The sequence below is a fragment of the Vigna umbellata genome, chromosome 1 (genome assembly GCF_029865625.1).
Source record: "Vigna umbellata cultivar VRB3 chromosome 1, Vumbellata_1.0, whole genome shotgun sequence".
NCBI classification, from domain to species: Eukaryota; Viridiplantae; Streptophyta; class Magnoliopsida; order Fabales; family Fabaceae; genus Vigna; species Vigna umbellata.
The window spans coordinates 102,505,578-102,524,015 of record NC_142165.1 but is presented as its reverse complement, the minus strand read 5'-3'; the positions used below and the strand labels follow the sequence as shown (position 1 = coordinate 102,524,015).

Sequence of the window (18,438 nt, the reverse complement as noted above, 5' to 3'; positions counted from 1 at the left end):
CTGACCCAATTTGCATCACAATAGCATATAATTTGAGTATTTCCTTTGTCCTCATACAATAATCCTCGTCCTAGAAAATTTTTGGAATATTAGAATGCAAATTACAACATTCCAATGATTAATGTGAGAGTCTTACATGAATTGGCTAACAAATCCAATTATTGCATAAGAAATAGCAAATCTTGTAATGCTAAGATAAATGGTTTTTCCTACCAGCCTTTTATATCCTTCTGGATCTGAAACAGTTTCACCTTGATCCACCATTAACTTGTGATTTGGATCCGTATATCAATAGGCTTGCAATTTGCCAACCCTATCTCCTCTAGAGTGTCAGAAGAATTTTTTTTCTTTTTTGTTGAAATAAAAACACCTTTCTTCTTATTGAACCAATTCAATACCCAAAAAGTATTTTAAATAACCACGACCTTTGGTCTGCAAATGGTTGAATAAGTATATCATCAACATAGACCATTAGATTCACACATCCTAAGAGAAGTATTCCAATAAAAAACTGAATGATCTATCTCACTTTGTTTCAATCCAAAAGCTTGCATAGAATGACCTATATTACCAAATCAAGCTTGGGGAGATTGTTTCAGGTTATAAAGAGAGTGGTGTAAGTTACACACAAACAAACTCTCCCTGGCAACAAATCCAAGAGGGTGGTCCATGTTGATTCCTCCTCAAGATCATAATAAAAAATGAACTTTAATGTTAGGTTGAAGTGGTGATTAATAACCATAGCAAGGAAAAATCTAATTGTGCTAATCTAGGCCACAAGAGAAGAAGTAGCACAGTAGTAAAATTATATATCTTTTGGCCATCAACCAAACTTTAAGGCAATCAACTTCACCACTAGGCCAAACTCTAACAATAAAGACGCCTCTACAACTAAATGCCTTCTTTACAAAGAGAAGAGGAACAAGCTCCCACATGTCTTTGCTTCAAGAACCAACCTTTCATCAATGATGGCTTGTCACTTTCAAGGATGGTTCAGTGTCTCATGAATGGTTTTAGGAAAAAATATTGACATATGAAGAAGAAACAAAAGAAGAATAGATGGAGGCAAATAATGATAACTCAAAAAATTCTAAATAGAATATGTATTACAAGTAGACCAAATATCTATTCTAAGAGCAATAGGTTACTTTGAAGTGGTGTTATGTGAAAGAGTTGATCACGAAGGATCCATCATATGAAACTATTGGAGTAAGATTTGAATAATGAGAGACTTTAGGAAGAGTGGGAGAAGTTTTTTCTGTCTTGCGTGGGAATGTAAGGAGAGATGGAAGAGAAATGCCAGATTGGTTTTCATTCGGGTGGAGTTAGAAGAAACTAAGTCATCGAAGGACCAAAGGTTGGAATAGTGATATCATGTTGAATGTAAGCAAGAACTTCTATGACGACAAAAAGGCATGTCATAATAAATAAAGGTGACATAAGTTTGCATATAGTACCTTTTGATAGTTGGAAAATAACTTTTGTATCTTCTTTGAAGGTAGGAATATTCCAAAAAAAAACATTTAATATCCTTTGCAAAGTTTGTCTAAACCTGGAGACATGAAGTTGATAAGACTTTCAAGGTGTATGTTAGGAAAAGGATTCAAAATTAGAAGTCACGAAACAGTCAACAGTGGTTGGACAGTTCATTGGTGGTTAGAGGAAGTTACAAAGTCTAATAGGGGTTAGGGGTTATCTTTTAAGGGAGGAAACAATCCCTTGTTTTGGGTGTGGAGTAGTTTATTCAGAAACAGGTCTTAACCTATGTAGAAGGGAAAATTTGATCACATACATGATCAAAATCTGAGTTCAGATTTCTCAGAATTAGGACCGTATATAATTTATCAAGTTTTTTGTTGATATCCTCCAAAAATCAGCCTCAAGAAATCTTTTTAATTATTGTATCCTAAGTCTTTGCTATACGTGACATTGTGTATTGATTGGTCCATGTGAGAGAGGCTACTCTTTGACTCGCATGAAAGAAACATTGAATGTTGTTGGAAGTCCCACGTCGACTTGAGATAAGACAAATTTAGAATATATAAGTAGGTGCAAACCTTATCTTAAAAGTCAGTTTTGTAGGGTTGAGTTAGGCTTAAAGTCAACTTCTTAACATGGTATCAGAGTCATGGGTTAGAGCCTATTCTAACGAGATTGTTCCACCCACTATTGGACCACCCATTAATGTCTAGTCACATGAAAGAAACATTGAATGTTGTTGGAAGTCCCACGTCGACTTGAGATAAGACAAATTTAGAGTATATAAGTAGGTGTAAACCTTATCTTAAAAGTCAGTTTTGTAGGGTTGAGTTAGGCTTAAAGTCAACTTCTTAACATGGGATCAGAGTCATGGGTTAGAGCCTATTCTAGCGAGATTGTCCCACACGCTATCAGACCACCAATTCATGTCTAGTCTCACGCACAAGATGTATATACCTTGACATGAGGAGATTGTGTTGGAAGTCTCACATCAACTAGAGATAAGGTCAATTTAAAGTATATAAGTGGGTGCAAACCTCACCTTAAAATTCAGTTTTGTGGGATTGAGTTAGGCTTAAAGTCCACTTCTTAAAAAATGTCATTAACAAAAATATATTGTGCCTTCTTTTAAAAAGAACATGTCTTAAGGGATCTGAGTATTTATGAGACATCTTGCTAAAATGATTGACATAAAACATGATAGGATATAATAAGATAGGTTTTAATGGGTAACAGGGGTAGAACAGAGAAAACAATTTTAGGAATTAATTGTTGTTGGGTAGTTAGAAGTGGGTTGCCTTTATAAGAAGGCAAGGGGGGTCTGGTAGAGGGCAGTTTTTGGATTTGTGAATTGTTAGACTGGAACATTGTCCAGTGGAGGGAGGAAGGCTTCCTTGGGGGTGATTCTTTGTATTCTGATTCACTCATACATCAATTACATTCTATTCAGTTCTGTTTGGTGTGTTCTTGAGAGGAGAGGGTTGTTCATCAAAATAATATTCAGTACTATTGTTGTCCAGTATTCTGTGTGGGTGTGTTGCAGGAAATCAAGATTCACATAAAGGGCTCAGAAAAAAGTGAGAAATCTATCATGAAAGGAAAGAAAGATAGTTTAGAGGAAGAGCTGGAGGAAGATAGGGGCAAAGTGCTGCGAAATTGGAGGAAGAAGGTAGAATTGCCTATTTTTGAGGGGATTGATCCAGAGGAATGGATATCCAAAGCAGAGAAAATTTTTGAGATCCAAAATGTGGCACCAAGGGAAAAATTAAGATTGACCTATAGTAGCATGGAGGGAGGCACAATCTATTGGCTCAGGGTCTGGAAAAATAAAACCAAGAACCCTTCTTGGAAAGAATTGAAAGAGGCATTGATAAGGCGGTTCGGAGGAAGAGTTAGAGGTTCTGCTTTTGAGAAGTTAGCCCAAACTACAGAAGTCACAGAAGCTTCTGTTGAGAAAGTTGCAGGAGTTGCTGCTGTAGGGGTGGATGACGTGACAAATGTTGGTAGGTATTAGATGTTAAGATGTGTTTATGTTAATTGGGCTCAGCCCATTCTGTATTAAGGGCCTTGGCCCATATCTTACATTATAAATAAACTACCCTATGTGTATGCAAAATACACAAGGGAGATTTCTCCCAATCTTCTCCATTATTCACATGGTATCAAAGCCATGGTTAGAGCCTATCCTAGCGATATTTCTTGTTTCTTGGGCATTTCTATTCCACACCGTCGTGATCGCCTCCTCGCCCTCTTTCTGGATCTGTGGTCATTGCGTCAATCGGAGCACTTTGGATATTTAGGGTTTCTCCCTCTCCATGGCGTCTTCCTCGTCTACAAACTGTTGGTGGCTCATCATCTAATCCCTCAATATACACCAATTATGTGAATGTACACTTATCCATTGACAAGTTAAATGGCACAAAATATGCAACATGGGCGTTCGACATCAAACTTTGGTTGAAGAGTCAGGGGTACATAGATCACCTTACTCAAAATGTGACTACTATTACCATAGATGACACTTCCCGCTGGATGAAAATTGATGCCCAGTTATGCATTGTTATAAAGTCCACCATTCACTCCTCACTGAAACAAATGTTTCGATCATATGAAACATGTTCAGAAGTATGGGCATAAGCGAAGTTGCTATACACAAATGACACTCAGCGTCTTTATGGTGTTTGTCAGGACCTATTCACTGTTATTGGTCCGTGCAGTCCTGGTCCCATGGCAGAATATTTGGGTAAAGTTCATGCCCTCTTTCATGATTTTAATGAGCTATTACCTCCAGCTTCCACTCTTACTGAAGAACTGGAACAACGATCAAAGTTCTTCATGTTGTTGGCATTATACGGACTCTGATGATTTCTCTCATGTCCGTGATCAGATTTTGGGTTCTCCTGTCATACCCAACTTTACTTCTACTTGATATGGTCTTTTGCGTATACCGAGCAAACCAGTCACTGAGACATCTTCTCATACTGATGATTCCTCAGTTATGGCTGCCCAACGTGATGATCGAAGTCGGTTTCGCAAGCCAAGTAAAGGACGTCCAAAATGTGACCATTGTGGCAAGTTAGGCCACAAAATTGAAAGATGTTATGCGCTTCATGGACATCCTCCTCGTCGCAATGGCTAATTTTGATCCACCTCCCCGATCACCGTCTGCAGACCATCCTACTTCATCTAATACTGTAGAAAACCCTGCAATCTTTCACGGATTTCTCAGATGGTATGAGGATCATCAGCACTCTAGTTCCACTATACTAGCATCTGTTGCACGTACAAGGTACACCTTTTGTTGGTCTGACTCACTTTCACTCCCTCGGACCTTGGGTACTTGACTCAGGCGCCACCGATCATATCACTGGTAACAAGTCCTTGTTTTCTTCCTTGTCATGTCCGGATAATTTACCCTCGGTAATAATGGCTGATGGATCTAGAGTCTCATCTCATGTTGTTGGTACTGTTCATATTTTTCCGTCCATATCCATTGATCATGTACTTTATGTCCCTGGGTCTCCCTTCAACTTATTGTCCATAAGTCGTCTAACTCGTGCCCTTAATTGTGTTATTTCATTTACCAAAGATTTTGTTTGGTTGCAGGACCGGAGTTCGAAACACATGATTGACACAGGATGTGAGTCTCATGGACTATATCATCTCTGCCCTTCTCCACATGTTGGCGTAATCATGGAGTCACCATCCCTTCTTCATGCTCAGTTAGGTCATCCTAGTCTTGCCAAACTGCAGCAACTTTTTCCGAGTTTGTCGAAATTATCAAGTTTGTCGTTCGAGTCTTGTCAGTTAGGAAAACATACTTGTAGTTCCTTTCCTCGTAGTGTCTCAGAACGAGCGTCGTCCCCCTTTTCATTGGTTCATTCTGATATTTGGGGACCTAGTCGTGTTAAGTCCACTTTAGGTTTTCAGTATTTTGTTACCTTCATTGATGACTATTCCAGATGTACTTGGTTGTTTTTAGTGAAAAATCGTTATGAGTTGTTTACTATTTTCCAATCATTTTTCAATGAAATAAAAACACAGTTTAGGGTTTCTATTCGAACTTTACACAATGATAATGGTCGTGAATACCTTTCTCAATTGTTTAAACATTTTATGGCTTCTCATGGCATTCTTCACCAAACCTCAAGTGCTTATACCCCTCAACAAAATGGGGTGGCTGAGCGCAAGAATAAACACCTTATTGAAACAACTCGTACACTTCTAAGTCATGGTCAAGTACCCTCGCGTTTTTGGGATGATGTAGTTCTCATTGCATGTTATCTTATAAACCGCATGCCATCTTCAGTCCTAGATAACAAAATCCCTCATTCTATCTTATTTCCTCAAGACCCTCTACATCCATTACCTCTTAGAGTTTTTGGGTCTACATGTTTTGTTCATGATTTTAGTCCTGGTCTTGATAAGTTATCTCCTAGATCTCACAAATGTGTCTTAGGATTTCCATGGTCACAAAAGGGCTATAAGTGTTTTTCCCCTTCCCTCAATCGTCATTTTATCTCTGCTGATGACACTTTTGATGAATCTTCTTTTTACTTTTCACATCTATCTTCTAGTTCTGTACCTCCACCTGCTATTGTTGATATTCCTATTTTCTGTGATCCTCCTCATGATGCTCCACCCATTTTGCCTCCTCCTTCTTTAGACTCTCATTCACCACAGGATCGTCCTTCACCACCACCCCTTCAGGTTTATAGTTGCCGCAATCGTCTCCCTCATGGCTCACTTCCAGTGCCGCCTCCTATGTCTCCTCCGGCTCCAGCAAATGAGTCTGACCTGCCCATTGCCCTCCGTAAAGGTATACGCTCTACCCGTAACTCTTCCCCCCATTATACTGTTCTTAGTTACCAAAAATTATCTCCATCTTTTTACGCATGTCTCTCATCCATTTCTTCTGTGTCAATTCCCAAGTCTATGGGTGATGCCTTAACTCATCCTGGCTGGCGTCAAGCCATGTTGGATGAATTAAGTGCTTTACAGAAAAGGGGAACTTGGGAGCTTGTCCAATTACCATCTGGAAAGTCTGTTGTTGGTTGCAGGTGGGTGTATGCTATCAAGGTTGGCCCTGATGGTACAATTGATCGTCTGAAAGCTCGATTGGTTGCCAAAGGCTACACACAAATTTTTGGTTTGGATTATGGTGATACTTTTTCTCCAGTGGCAAAAATGACCTCTGTTTGCCTATTTATTGCCATGGCCGCTCTTCGACAATGGCCTCTTTACCAACTTGATGTCAAAAATGATTTCCTTAATGGTGATTTGCATGAAGAAATTTATATGGAGCAACCGCTCGACTTTGTTGCTCAGGGGGAGTCATCTGGATTGGTGTGTCGTCTTCGCAAATCCTTATATGGCCTAAAACAGTCTCCTCGGGCCTGGTTTGGTAAATTCAGCTGTGTTGTTCAACAATTTGGTATGTCTCGCAGTGAAGCGGATCATTCAGTGTTCTATCGCCACTCAAGTGCTGGATGTATACTTAATAGTGTATGTCGATGACATTGTTCTCACAGGAATAGCGACTATCTTGGCATCTCTCAGATGAAACAACACCTTTGTCACCATTTTCAAATCAAAGATCTTGGCAAACTCCGGTACTTTTTGGGTATTGAAGTAGCACAATCCAACACTGGTATTGTCATATCTCAGAGGAAGTATGCGTTAGACATCTTAAAGGAAACAGGGTTAATGAACTCTAAATCTTGAGACATCTACAGATCCTAACATCAAACTCCTACCAAATCAGGGGGAGCCTTTCTCAGATTCTGAACGGTACAGAAGATTAGTTGGTAAATTAAACTATCTTACTGTTACGCGTCCTAACATTTCCTTCACAGTTAGCAAGGTGAGTCAATTCCTAAACTCCCCATGTGAAGACCATTGGGATGTAGTTGTTCGCATACTGAAGTATATTAAAGGATCACCTGGAAAAGGTTTGCTATATGGTTCTAACAACGATACAAAAATCGTTTGCTATTCAGATGTTGATTGGACTGGTTCCCCTTCTAATAGAAGATCTACTTTTGGATATTATGTCTCTATTGGTGGCAACCTGATATCTTGGAAAAGTAAGAAGCAAAGTGTTGTGGCAAGGTCCAGCGTAGAAGCAGAATATAGAGCTATGGCATTAGCTACTTGCGAGCTTGTGTGGCTTAAATAATTACTTAGTGAATTGAAATTTGGAGATGTCACTCACATGACACTTATATGTGATAATCAAGCTGCTCTCCATAGTAGCTCTAACCCTTGTCTTCCATGAGAGAACCAAGCACATTGAAGTTGATTGTCATTTTATTCAAGAAAAAACCAAGACTGAGTTCGTTAACTCAAGTAACCAGTTGGCAGACATATTCACTAAGTCCTTACGAGGACCTAGAATTGTCTATCTTTGTAACAAGCATGGAACATATGATTTATATGCTCCAGCTTAAGGGGAGTGTTAGATGTTAAGATGTGTGTTTATGTTAATTGGGCTCAGCCCATTTTGTATTAAGGGCCTTGGCCCATATCTTACATTATAAATAAACTACCCTATGTGTATGCAAAATACACAAGGGAGATTTCTCCCAATCTTCTCCATTGTTCACAATAGGGCAAATACATCAGGTGAAGACCATGATGAGAAGGTTGTTACTCTTGCTTCTCCAAGTAAAGTTGCAAAAGCTGCTATTTCTGGGAAGGAAAGAGAAGGAGATATCAGTGCAGAAGACAAAAATTGTGATGGAGACATTGTTGGTGTTGCTGCCCAGGAAATGGCAAAAGTTGTTGTTTCTAGGGGAGATAGTGGCGTAGGTTGTGATGTGTATGTCAAAACAGTGAAGAAGGGTGAAGACAGAGGAAAGAAAGCAGAATATGGTGGGAACAGGGTGATTGTTATGGCTGGAAATAAAGTAGAAGATGCAGTTGTCTGGAGTGGGAAAAAAATATGGTTGTCACAAACATATAAAACACTAGAAGACCAATGGCAGGGATATTTCTTTGCAGGGCTGCATATAACATTCAGAGGAAACCGTTAGCTCAACATGATGATGATGAAGGAATTGGATGGTCAGATCAACAAGTTCTTTCCTTTTTAGCTTCTAGGATGAACAAATCTGGGCAAGGAGAGGGCTTCACCAGTACTGCTGCTATAAAAATACAAAAAAGGTTTTGGGGGTGGAAGAAGAGAAAAGAATTCTTGATCATTCATCATAAGAGTTAAAATCCAGGCCCATGTAAGTGGTCACCAGGTCAGAAGGCAGTATAGAACAATCGTATGGTCCATGGGAATTCTGGAAAAGAAGCAACTCTTAAAGGAGTCAACAATTCTTTCATATAGACCACCACCCAAGCCTCTAGACCTGAATTGAAGGGCAACAGCCAGTGGGTTCCCTTCCTATGATGAAGTGAGCCATGGGAACAAGCATTACTGTACCAACCTTGGATAAGGTTGTTTCGCAGCAACAACACATAACAGGAAACTCAGTTCCTAACATTGAAATTGTCTTCACAGATCAAAATAGATTTCTGTTTTCAGATGGTCATGATATGGTTGACTAAGGAATCACAACTCCACAAAGGTAAACCAAGATAAGTAGTATTTCCAGTTGTCATGGCAATAGGAATAACAGAAATAGAAGGCATACACTTCCATCCCTTCCTAGGTTTACACTGCCTTCGAACAAGAAAATATAAGTATTAAACAAATATTCTATATTTTTGCAACTTTAGATCGAAATTTTGAATATGCTTTAGGATTTTGTTAGTGAAAGGAGAACTTAAAACCTGCGAAACTTAAACCAGCATCCCTACAGGCAAGAGCAGTCATCATCATGTGTGAACTGTCTAGTGAATGTATGAAGTTTGGGGGAAATGCAGATCTCTGTTTCTTGGCATCTACCTGGAATGTGAATAGTTTTAATTGAAAATATCAACAGAAAGGAAAGCTGCAAAAATGAGGACGCGTACACTTACTGTGTTACCCTCTCGTCTCAAAGCCAAAAATTGAAGAGATGTTTTTATCTGCAGTCAATGGCGAGATTCATAACTGTCATGCCTCAAGATAGTTAAAATATCCTTAAACTATTATTTTTGATTCAAATGTATAATTATTGGTTGTCTTGGGTTTTTACAGCTTCTTTCACAGCGCCTGCAAATCTATATAGCTTATGCTAGGAATATTTTGTAGATGAGCTTGGGCACTGTTATGTATTTATGTTCCTCAGCTGTATTCATATACACAAGGGGATGATATCACGTGAATATTTACCATTTCTCTCTACAGCCTAAAAGAAGTGCTTCTTAATACTAGTGTTGAGCTCTGAGAAGCAAACAAGCACACAGCATTATAATCGCTGAGAGATTATGAGGAAATATCAAAAGGTCATACCGAAATAGTTTGAAATGCAGTGGAGTCTTACAGCCACCAAGATTAATTTATTACATATTCCACAGGTAACTGACTGGTCATAGTCTATCTCCATTGCATTGCCTAATAGCAAGAATTTGTTGAGGTATCACACAATTGATAGACTATTGGGTTAAATAAATCACCAAACATCTCAAAAGTTACTGAAGTGACGAGTCACCAAAGCAAGTAATACAAAATATGTAGTTTGTAGAGAATAGCGGTTATGAATCTTAGCATAACAACTGGTCAAGAAATGGTGAAACACGTACAATTACAGCCATATGGTAGCAACATGTTGAAGAAAGATCTACAGTTCCATGACAATCCATTAACACATCAACCCATTGCATAATGTCACGTAAGTTACCATTTTAAGTGGGCTTTTAACAAAATTCGTTCTTTTAACCAGTTAGGTGGATATCTTCCATTGTATATTTAGTATGATGGTTTTAACTTGTCACTGTTCAGTAAATTAATGCCTATAACATAAAGAAAGGAGGAGAAGTGGGGAGGGGAGCACAGGGCCAGAATCACGTTTTATAAAAGCTTACATATGACGCTAGTATGGCTGTATAACTATTAGGATCCCAGCAACCAAACCATAGAAACTTGATGAACGTTTGACAAGTATACCAATCGTTATTGTAGTAACAAAATATCGTCCTCTGGGATTGAATGAGTTGATTACTAAATTTACTAATTCACGTAATTTTGAGCAACAAAAATATCAAGTGAAATGATGAACATAAACAAATGATGAGAATTCAAATAATATAAACAATGTTAGAGAATTGATTTCACACCTATTCATATAAATTCCTACCCTTTCCAATTGATATGCGAATTATAATTATCCACTTGAGTTTATTAAGAGCTTGTTTATTCCTAATTTCTTAGATAGAAAAACTTATCCATTGAATTCTAACCCCAAATCCCTTAGGTCAGTTACAAAATTCAATAAAATCAGAAGAACAATTATTATCTCAATTGCAAACTAATTAGTTGTATCCAATTGTGACAACATCTAATCTGTTCTATTTATAATCGCAAACAATCCCCAATTTTCCAATTGTGAAACTGCTCATAGAATAGACATTAATACATAAATAAAACACTTTGATAATTAAAATTACTAATCATCAATTGAAAAGGCTCAGAAATTATAATAAAAAAGTACTACATCAATCCTCTAATAAACGAAAAATTAGTTCTACATAATGTAAAATTCCAAAGAAAAACTAAAAGAAGTGTAGAAGCTCTTAAGTCCATGTTGATGTGCGTCCTCTCACCCCCTAATTTCACGTCCCAAAAATCCTTTTCTTTTTTTATCAATTTTCCACTCATTCCCCCTTTTTAGGAGAGTGGTTACTCCTCTAAGTAACTGCCCTTCATTTCTCTATTTTTTTAATTTCTTTAAATTCACGTAGTATGAAAGGTTAGTAACTGCTCTGAAAAATTTCAGAGCTCATGGAAAAATCCACAATTTGCTTGTGCTCTTCTTTGGTTTCAATTATGCACTTTCTGAAGTAAATCCACAAGTTGTGGTAAAAGCCACAACTCACTTGTGGAACTCTTTGTTTTGCCTTCTATTTCTCTCAAGATAAATCCATGGAAATTTTCACAGCTCAATTGTGGAACTCTCTCTTTTGCCTCTGCATTTTGGAGCAAAATCCACAGAACTACAGCTAGGCTGTGGAACTCTCTGGATCTTGGACATCAATTCTTCCCAAGTTGTGATTTTGACACTTAGAATCACAAATCTACAAGAAAAACACAAAATCCAAATGTATGATCCAAAACAAAGATAATACATGATGAAATCATTAAATTAATGCAATTATGCATGCAAATGGCCTAAACTAAGATATGAATACAATTACATTTTATTCACAAATCAAAATACCCCAAGCTTAGACTTTTGCTTGTCCTCAAGCAAAGAGAATTAAACTAACACAGAATGATAATGCACACATAATGATGAATGAATTTAAATGGAAATATACCCTCTCATCCAAGTCTAGTTCAAACAATGATATTCCTCAAGTACACACTTCACAATGTTTTTAGAATGATGACTAACTTATTGGGTCCCTTAGTGCAATTACTTAGTTGAGGTATGACACAAGACATCAAGGCAAATAATTTTTGAAATTTTTTTTTAAAGGATTTTCTATCAGGTTCCTGCCTTAGAAGACACTTACCTGCCAACTAAGCATGGATCTTCCACTCAATTGTTTTCTTTTTCTTGCCACACTCATTTTCAAAGGAGTGTCTCTTCCCCAGTAACATATAGTCTCCAAGGCGTGTCAATTTATTCACTGAATTTTCTTTTCAATTTTTTTTAATTTTTTAAATTTTTTTGATAGACAAATATCCAGTAACCAAGTGTAGTGAGTGTCACCATAGAAACCTAACAAAAAAAAATATTTTCTATCATTTATGTACATCTCAAAAATCATCTTCCTTAAGTGTCAAATTTCACTGCGTAGTGTGTGAAGTTTCCTAACAAGGAATCACAAATAGATATTCACATTATGCTTAGAAAATATCATTGAACAAACATAGAATTTAGAGTTGAGATGATACATTTCCATTTAAACATGAGATGCAATATGCAAAGGTAAAAATGATGTAAGATGCCATGCATAATAACACCCCAAGCTTAAATATTTACATGGTCCCCAATGTATAGAAAATAAAAAGTGTACGGGGCTACAACTCACAAGATTACTGATGACGAGAATAGAGCATGGTGAGAACGTCTTGCAAGAGTTGTTCCACATTTTTCTGATGGAGAAGTTGAGTATCTTGAAACCGTATGAACTCTTGATAATGTTGGAGTTGTTGAGTTCAGAGTTCAGTAATGGACTACTGAAGATGAAGTGTGTCAAAAGAAGAAGGCATAGAAATGGGAGGAATGTGAGATGAGGGAGCAGGAGCATGAGGAAAGGTATTTCGGCACTGAGATCCAGAGAAAATCCATCTATCTTTACCATGCACCGTAGTGAACTCAGGATTAGGAAGAGGTTGAGGTGGCATGCCTATAATATCACTCATGACCAAGCAATACCGATCATCCCTTTTAACCAAACACTTTTCCATCAGAAAAATGTGGAACAACTCTTGCAAGACGTTCTCACCATGCTCTGCTCTCGTCATCAGTAATCTTGTGAGTTGTAGCCCCCTACACTTTTTATTTTCTATACATTGGGGACCATGTAAATATTTAAGCTTGGGGTGTTATTATGCATGGCATCTTATATCATTTTTACATTTGCATATTGCATCTCATGTTTAAATGGAAATGTATCATCTTAACTCTGAGTTCTATTTTTGTTCAGTGACATTTTCTAAGCATACCGTGAATATCTATTTGTGACTGCTTGTTGGTAAACTTCACACACTACACAGTGAGATTTGACACTTAAGGAATATAACTTTTGAGATGTACATAAATGATAGAAAATATTTTTTTTGTTAGATTTCTATGGTGACACTCATTGCACTTGCTTACTAGATAATTGTCTGTCAAAAAACTAAAAAAAAATTGAAAAAAATTGAAAAAAAAATTGAGTGAATAAATTGATACCCTTTGAGACTATATGTTACTGGGGAAGAGACACTGCTTTGAAACTGAGTGTGGCAAGAAAAAGAGAAAACAATTGAGTGGAAGATCCATGCTTAGTTGACAGGTAAGTGTCTTCTAAGTGAGGAACCTAATAGAAAATCCTTTTAAAGAGAAACTAAAATTCCAAATATTATCTGCCTTGATGTCTAGTGTCATACCTGAACTAAGTAATTGCACTTAGGGACTCAATAAGTTAGTCATTATTCTAAAAGCATTGTGAATTGTGTGCTTGAGGAATATCATTATTTGAACTGAACTTAAGATGAGAGGGTATATTTCCATTTAAATTCATTCATCATTCTGTGTACATTATCATTCTGTGTTAGTTGAATTCTCTTTGCTTGAGGACAAGCAAAAGTCTAAGCTTGAGATATTTTGATGTATGAATAAAATGCAATTACATTCATATCTTAGTTTAGGTCATTTGCATACACAATTGCATTAATTGAATGATTTCATCATGCATATCTTTGTTTCGGATCATACATTTGGATTTTGTGTTTTTCTTGTAATTAGTGATTCTAAGTGTCAAAATCACAACTTGGGAAGAATTAATGTCCAAGATGCAGCGATGAAATAAGAGAGTTCCACAACCTAGCTGTGGACAGTTCCACAACCTGTGAATTTGGCTCCAAATTACAGAGGCAAAAGAGAGAGTTCCACAACTGAGCTGTGAAAGTTTTCACAACATGTGGATTTATCTCGAGAGAAATAGAAGGCAAAACAAGAGTTCCACAAGTGAGTTGTGGCTTTTACCACAACTTGTGGATTTACTTCAGGAAGTGCATAATTGAAATCAAAGAAGAGCACAAGCATATTGTGGATTTTTCCACGAGTTGTGAAATTTTTCAGAGCAGTTACTAACCTTTCATATTATGTAGATTTAAAGAGATTAAAAAATAGAGAAATGAAGGGCAGTTACTTAGAGGGAGTAAACACTCTCCTAAAAAGGGGAATGAGTCGAAAAGTGAAAAGAGGATTTTGGGACGTGATTTTGGAAGGGGGCGGACATAAAAAAGGACGGAACACCTTCTACACTGCTTCTTCTTCTTCTTTTGAGTTTTTCTTCAGAATTTTTACATTATGCAGAACTAATTTCCTTTTTGTTAGAGGATTGATGTAAAACTTTTGATTATAATTTCTGAACCTTTTTAATTGATGTTTAGTAATTTTAATTATCCTAGTGTTCTATTTATGTTCTAATGTCTATTCTATGAGCAGTTTCACAATTGGGAAATTGGGAATTATTTGCGATTATAAATAGAACAGATTAGATGTTGTCACAATTGAAAAATTGAACACAACTAATTAGTTTGCAATTGAGATAATAATTGTTCTTCATGATTTTATTGAATTTTCTAACTTACCTAAGGGATTGGGGGTTAGAATTCAATGGATAAGTTTGGCTGTCTAAGGAATTAAGGGTAAACAAGCTCTTAATAAACTCAAGTGGGTAATTATAATTGACACATCAATTGGAAAGGGGAAAATTTATATGAAAAGGTATGAAATCAATTTTTTAACATTGTTTATATTATTTGAATTCCCATCAATTGTTTATGTTCATCATTTCACTTAATATTTTTTGTTGCTCAAAATTACGTGAATTAGTAATCTAGTACTCAGCTTATTCAATCCTAGAGGATGATGTTTTATTACTACAATAACATCTTCCATTGTATATTTAGTATGATGGTTTTAACTTGTCACTGTTGAGTAAATTAATGCCTATAACATAAAGAAAGGAGGGGAAGTGGGGAGGGGAGCACAGGGCCCAGAATCACGTTTTATAAAAGCTTACCAGATGACGCTCAGTTTTACAGTATGGCTGTATAACTGGAAGACCAAGAGGAGTGGTCCAACTAACAGGATGATTTTCGGAAGTAATCACCTATCAAAATTTTAAGGTCCCACCATTCAGGAATAGAAAGAAAGCTTGAAAACATGCAGGAACACACACAACAGTGCCAAAATTTGAAGTTTAACATGGCTGAGACCAAACCTTTGCACAATCACCAAGCCAACTCATGATGACACGTGCAGCTCCAAAAATTTCTCCAAGGGCAGTTAATGTCACCTATAAAATGATTATCAGAATATAACTACACAAATCTGTAATAACAACTAAGCAAAAAGAACAAAACAGAAAAACGAAAAAGATTCACTTAACCAAAAAATACAAAGAGAGATATCTCTAACAACTAATAGAAAAGATGCAAAGAGAAATATCTCTAACAGGAGACTAGAGCAGATTTATTGTATAAGCATTATTTTGCATGTTGGTTCACATGTATTTCCTCTCATATTACAGTTAGATTTAGTAAAACCAAACCCATCAAGAAATAAACACAGAGATAGTACCAAATAAACAATTCTCTAAAATAATCAATTTGATCATAAAACTATATCTAGGTTTCATATTGATCAGGTTTAAAAATTAATATTGTATACTATAAGCCATGAAACACGAACATGGCTATTCAATGGCATGTCTTTGTGTCTCTTACTCCGCTGAAATGTCAAATTTAAAAACATATTTTGCAGCTTCGACACGGCTTTTAAATGGTTCCAACACAGCTATAATGAGGTTAGACATGGTGATTTTTCCAGAAGTCGGAAAATTATTGCTTAAGTTTGTGCTACAATTATAGAGACAGAGTAAATCCTATACAAAAATAATATCAACATTGTATATATATTAGTAGGAACATTGTTTTATTCTCATATTATATCTCCCGTATACTGTGGAATTCTTGAAGTTGCTAATTTGTTTTTAGATGAACGTTAGTTAGAGGGTGTCTTTTTAGGTGAAATGTCCTAAATGAACTAAATCATTTTTTAGATTGTAGATGATTGATCAGGTTCATTCTTGTATTAGACAACAATGTGTTTAGATTGTTAAATTCGACTAACTTTATTCTAAATGATTTTAAAAATATAAATTTAAATCAGTCCTGATATGTGTATATATATGTGTCCCAGTCGCCGTGTCCAACATTTTAGAGACTATAAATGTTGCTGTGACTGTCTTTATCGTGTCCATGCTTCATAGACTGTAAGTGTTTTAGTAGGGTATAATCTCCCAATGATGCAAGGATAGGAAAAACACATTAAATCAGCTATTGCACTTTCTAACAGCTAACATAGGTCTGATAACATGGCTGAAACTTACTTTAGCAGCATAGCAAGCTGCAGTAAATAAAAGTTGTTCATCATTAATAAGGCCTTTCTCCTGTAATTTTCTCTTCATTTGCTCTCGTGCACCAACAAAAGTAACACCATAAACCGAGGTCATCACCGTCTGCTTGACCAGCTTTCTGTCAATCTGAAAGTTACCAAAAGTTGGGTGAGTGAAAAGAAGAGATTATACCTAATTGGAGGAACATATATTTTAATTAATATTGACCTGATCAATTAAAACTCTTGCCAACAAAGCATTTGGATAGACAGCTGGATCTTTGTTACTGTCCCTTCTCATAATATCATGAACCCTGCTCAAATATTCAAGTAAAAATTAGATACTGATTATCCACAGTAAGTTGGTAAAATTAATTGTATAGTGCACTTAGTACTTTGTTGGGGTGTAGACAAACTACTACTTGTATGATAATATAGTAAGTATATTCAAGCAAAGTAGGTCACGAGGTAACATATTTTAACCAAAAAATCTATATGACTGATATTAGTATTTCAATGCAGTTATGAAAAAATGCATTTTGCATTCAGACTTCAACAAGGGATTAATGTAATGATTATGAGCTTGAAATAATATACCCTGAAACAGTGGTTTGAATGTGAAGTGTATAAGATGCTGATAATGGATTTAACATACCTAACAGCAATCTCTGAGTAAACGTCAGCTGGTCTCTCACTAGCCACCAAGTTAACAGCAGCAGCCTCCATCTGAAATAATTTTTATTCCAGAAAAGTCAGAATAGAAAATATTATAGAATAATTAATCAGTTTAATTGCCCTTCTTATCAAAATAATTTATGAAAGTGAACACATAAATACTTAATAACTTAGATAAACAGATTCATGTGCTCCTCTAATTGTTGTGCTTTGGTTGCAACTTTAGATTGACTTCTCGCTAACAAACACTTTAGTTGCTGTTGAAATATAATCAGTTATTCAGTATTGAAATTACAGGTCCAACTGACTCACGTGTCCGGGAAATAGAGAGTCTGTATAAAGCATATCTATCTTTTAAGTAGATTAACAAGAAGAAAGAAGAGTCCTCTATAACACAATAAGTCAGAAGGCTGCTCTGACTCATCGGAGTTCATGATTAACAATTGGGAGAATGGGGAAGAAACTAACGATAATAAAATATTATTGATAAAACACCAATTGTAATAGATGGTAAATAGACTTAAATAACACCATGTTACAGAAATTACAGCAATTTCATGCTGTTCTAAAGTTCAGAAACTCATATAGAGGCTCTGCGAGTCCAGAAACTGTCTAACAGCACACATAACTGTCTCCTAACACTCAAACATAAAAGTGAAAATGATAACTGCTCCATAAACTGTCACATATCAGTTATTAAAACTGAGTTTTGGCATTACGGTACAGTCAAACCTCCCCAGCTCTTTATTGGTGATTATAATGAAATTCTGCACATTAGTGAAACAACAAAGTTGGAAGAATCAAGCCGTGAGTTTAACACGAGCCTTCAGAGAGCCATTGGTAGACTATACCCTACATGGTCTTGGGTACATAGGACATTCTTTCAAATGGTAAAATTGAAGAAAGGCTGACAGAAAAGAATGAAAGTGAGTAGATCAAGCTACAGCTACAGTTTCTTGATGAGCTATTTTCCATAGATGTGGTCAAACATGTGGAAGCCTCTACTTGAGGTCATGATTCTATGCTACTAAATAGTCAAGGTCAACCAAGGGTATCCAGGCTCCTAATTTTC

General features: G+C 36.4%; 1 protein-coding gene across 1 annotated transcript in view; it reads right to left on the bottom strand.

The window, feature by feature from the left end:
- LOC124821594 (DNA-directed RNA polymerase 3B, chloroplastic) overlaps window positions 1-18,438 on the bottom strand; it is a 37,627-nt gene that overhangs the window by 1,702 nt on the left and 17,487 nt on the right. Inside the window, exons 13-19 of the mRNA XM_088109349.1 lie at window positions 17,347-17,417; window positions 16,921-17,005; window positions 16,687-16,839; window positions 15,517-15,591; window positions 15,316-15,405; window positions 9,451-9,498; window positions 9,262-9,376 (exon numbers count right to left, since the gene is read on the bottom strand). Of these exons, the coding sequence (XP_087965475.1) occupies window positions 9,262-9,376; window positions 9,451-9,498; window positions 15,316-15,405; window positions 15,517-15,591; window positions 16,687-16,839; window positions 16,921-17,005; window positions 17,347-17,417 (637 nt within the window). The remainder of the gene's footprint in view (window positions 1-9,261; window positions 9,377-9,450; window positions 9,499-15,315; window positions 15,406-15,516; window positions 15,592-16,686; window positions 16,840-16,920; window positions 17,006-17,346; window positions 17,418-18,438) is intronic.